The 11,805-nt window shown below is 40.1% G+C and overlaps 1 protein-coding gene across 1 annotated transcript in view; it reads right to left on the reverse strand.

Moving 5' to 3' along the window:
- Nucleotides 1–2,805, reverse strand: part of GSR (glutathione-disulfide reductase) — a 43,312-nt gene extending 40,507 nt beyond the window's left edge. The window contains exon 1 of the mRNA XM_010953219.3: nt 2,447–2,805. Coding sequence (XP_010951521.3) covers nt 2,447–2,743 — 297 coding nt within the window. The 5' untranslated portion in view covers nt 2,744–2,805. The remainder of the gene's footprint in view (nt 1–2,446) is intronic.
- Between the last annotated feature and the right edge of the window lie 9,000 nt (nt 2,806–11,805).

Here is an 11,805-nt window from a genome sequence, read left to right on the forward strand (position 1 = left end):
TAAGAAAAAAAACTGGTTGAAGAGTCAATAGTAAAGACATTTCTACTTGACTTTCCCAAAGGACATCTCTCAATAGTACCTTGACCACAAAACCACCTTTATTGTATCACTCTTCTGCTCAAAACCCTTCCACAGTTCCCTGTGCTTCCAGAAAATACTCTACATTTTTACTACCACCTGTCCATCAGCTTCCATCTCTCATGGGAGACACCCTCTGCTCCGGTCAAATCTGATTACACAACATACCTGCCTCTGTGCCTTTGCCCCTGACCCCCCCCCCCCCGTCAAAAAGCAATATCCAGTTCAAGTTCACAAAGATACTATCTCCTTCACGAAACCATCCATTGTGCCCAGGCAGAAGTGATAATTACAACTCTTCTCTCCTCTACTACTGTTATTACCTACGGCAATAAATATAGACCACCTAACTCTGGAGTTGACTGTCTATATTTGGTTCCCCTACCAGATTGTAAATTCCTTGAGGGAAGGGACCTTTGTCTTACAAATGTTGGTATCCACCCTTTTCTCTCAGGCAGCCTCAGTCCATTTATTTATTAGCGCTGAGAGAAACGAGGACGAGAACAAATGAAAAGATACACTACAGAACGCCTCAATTTTCCCCATTCCGGCTTGGAAATCACTGCAGATGAGAAGTGTGTTACCGTACCTGCGGATAACCCAGATAGCTAGACCCCTGGAACAAACCTAAACTCATTTCTTATCAATTGGTTCTATCTTCTCTGATATTCACTGCACACTACACTCTTCCTTGCAATTCCAAACTGAAAGCCAGTTTGAGGAGAACCCAAAAGGAATGTCATAAACACATGAAAGGGGGCTTTCCTCCAAGAGATCCACGCTTACTAAAAAATAAAAGTTGCTGCAGCAGAATGAGATGAGTAAGGCCAGACACCCTCTAAGGAAGCAGCACATGCAGACTCTGATGAGCTGTCCTTTGAGCGCTCTAGGAAGTAGTTGATCTCTAAATGTTAACGTATTCAGATTTCTAGCAGGAACCTAAGAATGCAGTTGGTCAGCTCCTTACTGATTCATATCAGTGGAACCAGGCAATGATGCCACAAGCTGATTATGACATACATAGGGAAGGAGGGAAACAGAAAAGTAGGAGTGGGGAACACGAGGGGTTATCAAGTGATCTCACCAGTAGTCCTGGGGGCTTCTCAGTGACACCCTTCCCCCTGCTTTCTGCAGAGACAAACTTTTCCTAAGAGTCTGTCTGGACTAAGGTGTCAAGGTGCAAGTTGATAATTAACAGGGATTTTTTTTCCCTTTCCTCCCTCCCACTTCCGTTTTGAATTTAAAAATTGATCACTGGACACTGGAGTCAGCCCTTTCACAGCTATTCATTTTTAATTTCATTCACATACAGTTTTTGAGCAAAGGCTTTAAGGTAATAAGAGACTGCAAACAGGTGAACTCATTCCTGCCCTTAAGGAGTTTCTAATTTAGTGTAATTTAAACATCAGTCTCCGAAAGAACTTCAAGAATCCAGCCCCCGAAAGAACTTCAAGAATCCAGCCCCAAGCCCAGGTTACTCTTGGATACAGTATTTTAATATTAACAGCACCTTACCCAAGTCTTGTGAAAGAAAACGCCACACCAATAACTTACGAACAAAACCTATTCTTTTTAAATGAAGTTTCTCAATAGCAGGATTTACAGCCCTCTTTTGGGGGGAGTGAGAGGGCTAGTTTTAAAATCCTTCCCAAACGAGACAAAACAAAGTCTGAGAACTCACTTAACAGTAAATCCTAATCAACGTAGACTTTACTCGGTGCTTCTCAACTTTGGCTGCGATTCAGAACCACCCAGAGCCGAGGCTGCGCCCAGGCAGAATTTTTTCAACTCCTCAGGTGATTCCTAAGTGCAGCCAAGGGTGAGAATCACTGCTGTAAGTCATTCTGCCCTTGAAACTGAAGGGAAAGGACCAGGATAAGAGGTCAAGGAAATAGGTTCAATCCTCCCTTCCCCTCTCCCCAGACACTCAGGTCAGCTGCACTTACTCCAGATGCAGTTTTGCTTCATGGACCTGGTGATGAGAACAAGCTTGGGAATACAACACCCTTCCACCTTGAGGAGTGAGGATGCAGGAAAGTTACGTTAGATTGAACCACCTCCGGCCAGCGTTACTGCACCTGCGCTGGAACGCAGGCTTAGTTTTGAGGGTCGCAAAAAAGACCCTTTACACTTCTTTCATCTAAACCCGCTGAGTTTCTGACTCCGCTGCGGGTGGGAAAGCGGCAAGCACAGCGCATAGCTGGAGGCCCATCCTCCTAGGGAGGCGGGGGGTGGTGTGAACGGATCGCACTAGGAAAGGTCACAAGCTGTTCCTGAAGAGGGAGGCGGGGAGAAAGCCACGCTGCGGGACGCGGCGCTGCAGGGACCGAGGCGCTGGGAGAAGCGCCGGGAGGGAGCGGGTACTCACGCAAGTGCCTCCCAGCTTGTGGCTCTCCACCACCGCGGCCCTGGCGCCCAGCTCGGCCGCCCGGCGCGCGCTGGCCAGCCCGCCAGAGCCGCCCCCGATCACCAGGTAGTCGTAGCAGGCCGCGGCGCCGGCGGTGGGCGGCGGGCACGGCGGCTGCGGCTCCTGCCTGCACGCCATGGCGCGGGAGAGGACGCGGGCGGGCCGGGCCGGAGGCAGTGCGAAGCAGCGGAAGGCGCGCGCCGCCCGCAGCCAGCCGGGCCCCACACTAATGCTCAGGGTCCGAGCCAGCAGGGCCATGCACGCGGAAGTGCGCGCCGAGGGGGTGCGGCCCGGGGGCGGGCCCCGGGGAAGGGGGGGCGCGCGCGGGCGCTGGGCCATCGCAGCCTCACGGTGACTAAGCACCCGGCGGGGGCGGGGGCGGGGTGGCGGTGGGACTGCCCGCCCGCTGCTCGGCGGGATGGAGGTGGGTGGGCGCGGAGGAGCGGGGTCACCTCACCCCCTCCCACTGCGCACGAGCCAGCCCGCCTTGCCCCAAGTCCCAGCGGGGATATCTCTGCCTCCGTCTTCACCCCTGCACCTGCGTCCCTGCACCCGCGTGGCATCAGCCGGATGTAAGTTTCTGAAGGCCAGTGGGGCGAGGAAGGATGAACGCCCTCTTTTGTTCCCCTAGCCTTTTGTGAGCTGTCGCCTTGGGAGTTGCCAGCGGTGCCGACTTGTTGAGAAAGGGAGATTTGTCCACCATCATTTTGATGGTTATGTTTCTCAAGCTTTGATCCTCAGACCACCTGATCCCTAACCCAGATCTACTAAATCCGAACCTCTGGGGCAGGACCCAGCAATCCATATCTTGAACACCACCCCCCGCAGCTTTCAGGTGATTCGTAAGCACATTTCGTTTGAGAGATTTTGGAAGAAATGTTTGTGATCCACAGACGAAGCATGAAGACGGCCTAGAGGTGGAAACACAAACATTTTACTCCCAAGCTGTAGAGACTGGGGTGTTTTAGAATATCTGGGCAACAAAGTAGTTAAGTTAATTTGCATGGCCGCGCCCCTCACCCACAAAGTTGAGAGCATTGTGGGCAGAGGAATAAAAGTTTGGGTCACAGAGAAAGTAGGCCCAGTATGCTGAACGGGAGTGGGAACCAACCACACTCCAATTAGAATGGTATCCAGTTTTTTCAAGTTTTTTTTTTTTTCCTGATGAAAAATAGCAAGAAAGAAGGGAAAGTTCCTCCCTTCACTAGGCTGCCACGTAATGTAGACTAAACAACAGAGTTAGACAAATCACCGTTTACAATTATCCTAGTGATCCCTGCATCCTTAAACATCAGTAAATGTTAAAACCACTGGCTGAAAGTTTGAAATGGAAAAGGTTATTTACACAGTCAGAATATGTCCCCACAGATTGCTTATTGATCACAACGGGAAAAATGGTGAACTTAACAGTGGGCCACATACCACCTTATATCCAAGTGACCAAAGCTGAATAGTGCCAGTAATGACACAGCTGTCATTGTGTGCCTGGTGATGTGATGCAGTTAAGAAGTACACGGCTTCTTCTATTACTAATGTCATATTCCTACTAAAAATTCACAACCGGAATCTAATCATAAGGTAACACTCAGAAAAGGCCACATTGAGAGAAATGTTACAAATAACTAGCCTGTACTCTTTAAAGGCTATCTATGTCTTGAAAACAAAGCAAGGCTCAGGAACTATTCCAGGCTAAAGAAAATTGAAGGATTATGAGGACAAAGGGCAAGGCTTGATGCTGAATGGGATTCTGGATTGGGGAAATTTTCCTATAAAGGATGACTGGGGAAATTTGAATAGGTCCTGTACAAAATATAATGGTACTATATGGAAGTTAAAGTTACTGAGTTCGGGAATTGTACTGTGGTAAATTAAGTCAGAGAATATCCTTGTTTTTAAGAAATACAAGTATTTAGGAATAGAGTCTGAGTCAGAGAAACTTGGTTTCATATCCCACCACAGGCACTGCCATAATCACTTAATCCCTCTGAGAGTCAGTTTCTTTATGCATCAAGTAGGAAGGCTGACAAAAAGGAAAGAGATAATGCAAAAAAAGAGAATAACTTTGAGTGGAGGGAACGAGATAGCAGTAACTGGAGGTAGTAAGCAGAGCAGTGCTGATTGGCTGGACTGTAGGCAGCATGAAGAGGGTCATGGGAGATGGGTGGGAGTCCTGAAAAGCCTTGCTAGTAACCAGGCTAAGATGTTTAGATATTACTCCACAGGCATAAGGAGTCGCTGGAGATATCTCAGAGATGACTTTCCCTGGAAATGGTGAAACTGGCAGTGCAGGAGACAAAGGTAATAGATGGCAGCATTGAGAACATACAGGAAGGAACAGATTGGACAGACATAAGGAAGTGAAATTGACAGATTGGGGGAGGGTACGAGAGTCAAAGGTGACAAATCTTGAACCAGGAAATATGGGAAAAAATGATGCCATCAAACATAAAGAAGATGGAAAGAGGTAAAGGTCTATCTCTCTGCTAGTTTTAACGGAGTAAAAAACCTTTCATACGTTGATTGAAAGAACTTGCAATATGTTGAAACCAAACATTCACAAGGTATTATTTAAGACTAAAATATTTTATGTTCATGGAAGTATTGTTTGTTTTTTTTCTGACATAGGTGGGAAGGGGAGTGGGTAACTATATCCCCAGCACTTGAAGACTTAGACTGTATCTAAGCTTTCTCTTCAAAGAAATGTCAGTTGAAGTAAAAATTTAGTCATAGTTAATATGAGGTAGCTTCAGGATGATATTAAATGCTGTGAATGAAAATAAACTTAAGTTATCATTCAGCTGTGGACATTATAAACTAGCATAATTTATTAGGAACAGTAGAGTCCCAAGCAATTATTTTACATTTTAATAACTTCATCATTCAATTTTTCTTTTGAACACTAGACAAACTTAGGTGATTTCCACAAAAACACTGAAATATTTGTCAAAATAAGCCAGTCGCTAATATGTATTGAACTAAGCACTGTGCTTAAGAGCTTTATCAGGCACAATGCTAAGAACTTTCCATTATCCCCTCCTCAACCCAAGAAATAAATACTGTTATCTCCATTTTATAAATGAAGAGACTGAGGCTCAAAAAGAATAAATAACTTATGTAAGATTACACAGCTGATGAATGGCAGAGCTGGGATTCAAATCCTCAAGGCCTGACTCTTAACCATTACTGCAAAGAAACCATCATAGATATATTGTCCTATGGTGAAAATACAAGATCCAGGATTTTTTTTAATGATTTTTTTTGTAGGAGAAAATGTTGAATACCACTTTTTATTTCATTAAAAAAAAAACAACTGTAGCTTCTCTCTCCTTCTGCATTTGTTCTAAAGTATAATTTGTAGGAAATGTATTCATGACTCAGAAGTGACTCATTTATATCACAACTCTGTTCATTTGAGGTTACAGGTCAAGAGCCATTATGTTTTAAGGACAGTGGAAATGGTACATCTATAAACCATCTGAGAAGTCCGTACAGGAAATAGTGATACACAAAGAAGCTTGCACATCCTGGTGGCTCAATGAAATGTACTCCTCATGATGCAGATATGAAAATAATTGCAGTCATTTATAAGAAGGATAAAAATAATATGAGGAAAGGCATAAATTACTCAATTACACAATTCTGTTGTTTAATATTGAGGCAATAAATAAACACTGAAGAGACAGAGAGCAATAATAGTGGAATGTGAGATTAATAAAAAGCAAATTTTACAGTAAGAGGAAGGAATCTTTCCAAAGGAAATACTTGGTCAGCTTTGTTGGAAAATGGGACACTACCTCAGAAGACACCTCTAGAGGGAAATCACACACACTGATAAGCTTTTTCACCCCTTTGATCTCTAATTGTCTTACTGATGTATTTTGAAACAAGATGGGTAGGGTGGGGTGGGGGGGAGATCATAAAAAGCTTTAGGAGTAACACCAATATACATATTCTGATTCTAAGTATGTGTTATTATTTCTGTAACTACTTTTTTTTTATGCTGCACATTTCATCCCATGACTCATTTATTTTGTAACTGGAAGTTTATACCTATAAATCTCCCTTACCTATTTTGAGGAAGCTCCATATTCTTTTCCTAGCAGCTTTTTTCTTTTCTTTTTTTAAAATTAGCTTTATTTTTTATTGTATTTAATTATTTTATTTTGGCAGGGGGGAGGTAATTAGGTTTATTTTTAGAGGCAGTACTGGGGATTGAACCCAGGACCTCATGCATGCTAGGCCTGTGCTCTACAACTTGAGCTAAACCTCTCCCATACCTAGCAGCTTTTTTCATAATAGCCAATACTGGAAACAATGCAGATGTCCTTCACATCAAGGAATAGTATCCAGCAATAAAAAGGAATAAGTAGTGATACACATAACAACTTATATGAGTCCCAAGGGAATTATACTAAGTAAAAAATGCCAATCTCAAAAGCCAGCATTAAAGGGGAGAGGGTATAGCTCAAGTGGTAGAGCACATGTCTTCCATGCCTGAGGCCCTGGGTTCAATCCCCAGTACCGCCAATGAAAAAGTCAGATAAATAAATAAATCTAATTGCCTCCTCCCTGCAAAAAAAATTTTTTAAAAAGCCAATATTAAAAATTTTAATATGTCTCTGTCTTTTGACAACGCTTATATTGGAACTCAAGGAATGTTACAGCTAAGATGTGTGCATTTCATTGTAATAACTGCTGTGTGATTCTACTTACATAATATTCTGGAAATGACAAATTTAAAGAGATGGACAACAGATAAGTGGCTGCCTGGGATTTGGTGGTGGTGAAGGATAGAAAGTGAGGTGACTGTAGCTATAAAAGGGTAGCCACAGAGATTCTTGTGATGGGACTATTCTTTCTGTATCTTGACTCATAGGCACATGAATTAATACACGTGATAATACTGCATACAAATAAATACACAAATGCATGTATGTAAACCTGGTAAAATCCGAATAAGGTTGGTAGATTATGTCAATATAAAGTTCCTGTATATGATACTGTACCATGGTTATTCATGAATTTGCCTTGGGGTAAATTGGGTAAATGATGCATGTGATCTCTCTGTATTATTTCTTATAACTATGTTAACGTATAATTATCTCAAAATAAAAAGTTTAAAAAATTATGATGCGTGTACAAAGCCTAATCCAAACAGTATATTTTGTATAATTCCATTTACAGAAGTTCCAGAAGGGGCAAAGCTTATCTGTGGCAGAAAAAAACCAAAACAAACAAACAAAATACAACAACGGTTACTTTCTGGGCAAAATTTTTTATCTTATTAGAGTTGCACTGGTATATACTGTTAAGAAACAAGGCAAAATGCCCAAAGTGGGGTTGCTTATGCTAAGCCCCACATCACCAAATGGAGAATTAACTTAATTAGTTTTGGCTCTTCCAGAAATGGAATCGCCTGATCAGCAAGTTAGGTAACCTGCTTGTTGGACCCCTGCCATCCCCTAAAGGAAAATAACCTTGCAATAACCAACCTGTTTTGTTTGCCTGGAATAACTTCCTTGTCCCACTCCCTTCTGGCTAGAAGAGTCTTTCATTTTGTACAGCTCCTCAGAGCTCCTTTCTATCTGCTAAATTGCATGCTGATTGGAATCGATTTTTGCTCAAATAAAATCTTAAAAATTTTTAACACGCCTCAGTTTATCTTTAACAATGCTTATATTGGAACTTAAGGATTGGTAAAGATGTATACATTTCATTGTAACTAATGACATGTATGCCAAAGTATATATAATCTATGAAGTATCTATATGTATATGATATAGTTGATACGCATACTGAAATACTGAAGTGTACTAAAGTCTCCCACTGTGAAATGCATCAAAATAAGATAGATTGACGAATGGATAGACTGATAGATATGTGATAACATGTATAATAAAATGTGGTGGGTATATGGATAGTCACTGTAAAAATTTTTTTAAACTTTTTTGTCTGAAAATTTTCATAAGATATTGAAAAAAATTAACTAGTTGATTTTTTTAAATGCAAAACTTCCAAATGTTAGGTCCCCAAAGCAGTTTGGATACACTTAATATGTACAATTCAGGCTACATTTTAGTGGACATTTGTCCATCTCAACCAAATATGATTATATGCAATTTTAAAATGTGTTGACAATACTACTTTTTTAAATACATAAATAGAACAAGTAGGACCACTTGTTCTAAGTGAAATAAAAAAAATGTGAAATTTGTGTATTAAGAATGTTAATAAAGAATAGGAATACTACTCAGTGATAAGAAAAAGAATAAAATAATGCCATTTGCAGCAACATGGATGGACCTGGAGATCATCTTTGTAAGTGAAGTAAGCCAGAAAGAGAAAGAAAATACCATAAGATATCACTCATATGTGGAATCTAAAAAAGAAAAGAAAAGAAAAAAGGACATTAATGAATTCATCTGCAAAACAGAAAGAGACTCACAGACTCACTCATCTACAAAACAGAAACAATTTTATAGTTACCAGGGGAAAGGGGGTGGGAAGTGATAAAGTTGGGCGTTTGAGAATTGCAAAGGTTAACTACTATATATAAAAATAGAGAAAAACCAAATTTCTTCTGTATAGCACAGGGAACTATATTCAACGTCTTGTAATAACACTTAATGAATAAGAATATGAAAATGAATATATGTATATATATGCATGACTGGGACATTATGCTGTACACCAGAAATTGACATGTTACTGAACTATACTTCAAAAAAAAAAAAAGAATGTTAATAGACAATGGCTTAACATAAACTATCAAGATTTAAAAATCCCTTCCTCAAATTGGACAGCTGCATGTAAATCAATGAAGTTAGAATACTCCCTCACACCATACACAAAAATAAACTCAAAATGGCTTAAAGACATACATATCATACAAGACACTATAAACCTCTTAGAAGAAAACATAGGCAAAACATTATGTGACATGAATCTCAGCAATGTTCTAGGGCAGTCTACCCAAGCAATAGAAATAAAAGCAAAAATAAATAAATGGGACCCAATTAAATTTATAAGCTTTTGCACAGCAAAGGAAACCATAAGCAAAATAAAAAGACAGAATGGGAGAAAATATTTGCAGAAGATGAGGCTGACAAGGGCATAATCTCCAGACTATATAAAAAGCTCATACAACTTAAGAAGAAAAAAACAAACCCAATCCAAAAACGGGCAGAAGACCTAAACAAGCAATTCTCCAATGAAGAGAGAGAAATGGCCAATAGTCACATGAAAAAATGCTCAATGTCACTATCAGAGAAATTCAAATCAAAAGTATATCAAGGTTATCATCTCACACCGGTCAGAATGGCTATCATTAAAATTCCACCAACGATAAATGCTGGAGAGGATGTGGAGAAAAGGGAACCCTCCTACACTGCTTGCTGGTGGGAATGTAGTCTGGTGCAGCTGTTACGGAAATCAGTAGGGGATTCCTCAAAAAACTTAAAATAGACTTACCATATGATCCATTAATCCCACTCCTGGGCATATATCCAGAGGGAACCTTAATTCAAAAAGACACATGCACCCCAATGTTCATAACAGTACTATTTACAACATGGATGAACCTGGAGAATCATTCTAAGTGAAGTAAGCCAGAAAGAGAAAGAAAAATACCATATGATATCACTTATATGTGGAACCTAAAAAAAAAAAAAAAAAAAGACGAACTTATTTACAAAACAGAAACAGACTCATAGACACAGAAAACAAACTTATGGTTACCAGTAGGGGAAGAGGGTGGGAAGAGATAAATTGGGAGTTTGAGATTTGCAGATACTAACTAATATATATAAAACAGATAAACAACAAGTTTATACTGTAGAGCACAGAGAACCATATTCAATATCTTGCAGTAACTTATGGTGAAAAAGAATATGAAAATGAATATATGTATGTTCCTATATAACTGAAGTATTATGCTGTACACTAGAAATTGACACATTGTTAACTGATTACACTTCAATAAATATATATATATATATCCTTCAATAAATATAAAACAATAAATATAAAATCTCTTCTTCTTATACCATACTCAAGGGTGTTCATAAGATTTTATTGTCAGAACCGAGACACCTATAACCCATAGCTTAATTATGATCACTAAGAACTGTGACCTTACATCAATCAACATGACTTTACTATTTGTTCCCGAAAATTCTTGCCCACAAAGATAGGCTGTAAATCAGTACATAACTTCATTGCTAGGTTTGGAAACTTCCTGAAAATCCATTTATCTGAATAGGTTGCTCATCTGGGTAAAAATCTTCCCTCTCAGGCACTGGGAAGTTGAACTGATCACTCAACTGGGCAAACCCCCTTTTTTAATCAAAAAAGAATAACATCTATTAAAACATAAACAACAAGGTCCTACTGTAGAGCCCAGGGAACTATATTCAATGTTTTTTAATAATCTATAATGAAAAAGAATATGAAAAGGAACATATATATGTATAACTGAATCACTATGCTGTAAATTGGAAACTAACACATTGTAAATCAACTACACTTCAATTAAAAAACAAAGAGCCACATCTGCCTTCAAGTCCCTCATCTTGCTGTGTCCACCAGCTCTAAACTATTATACCATGCACTATGTCCAGTCCCAGTAAGATCCTCACACTGAGAAGGCCACCTTAAACTACTCCAACCTAGAGTCTAAAAACCTTAGAAAAATCACTCTTGGCTTTCCCTCTGAGACACTGCAAAGATTATGTCACAAGAGTGTTCTCCCTTAATGCAGTGAAAAACTTGGTTTTACTCCAATAGTTTATTCTAGTGGTCTTCTGCGGGGGTGGGGTGGAGTTAGAAATAAATCATTGCAGGGGAGAGACTTCACATTCAATAAAATTTGGGGAACATGTTAAGACCTCAAGCAGATCTGGAGTACCTGGGAGCCTCCACTTTATTGTCCCAACAGAAATTCATTGGTGCCATCAAGAGACTATATTAGGAATAAAGAAAGAGGAAGAAAAATACCTAAAGGAGGAAATTATACCAAAATGAAGATGGTAACAGCTATAGAACTTCCTTTCTTTCCTGTCTTCATACAGTCAACAAGTAAGAACCTCTGAATGAGTCAACAGTTAATTACGATATTTCATGTTATAATTTATATTGCTTCACCTCGATTGATTTTGAGATTGTGTCCTCATATTTTGCACCTTCACGTCCTAGTTAAAGTTCTTAGCCTATATACAAAGCCAAGCCCTCCGTGGTCCGAGCTCCAACCTACCTCTAGGCACCTCCATTCAAACTTGAAACTGCAAAATTTTAACTGCTGGTAATTCCTCTACAGTTTCCTA

Source organism: Camelus bactrianus, chromosome 26 (assembly GCF_048773025.1).
Source record: "Camelus bactrianus isolate YW-2024 breed Bactrian camel chromosome 26, ASM4877302v1, whole genome shotgun sequence".
NCBI classification, from domain to species: domain Eukaryota; kingdom Metazoa; phylum Chordata; class Mammalia; order Artiodactyla; family Camelidae; genus Camelus; species Camelus bactrianus.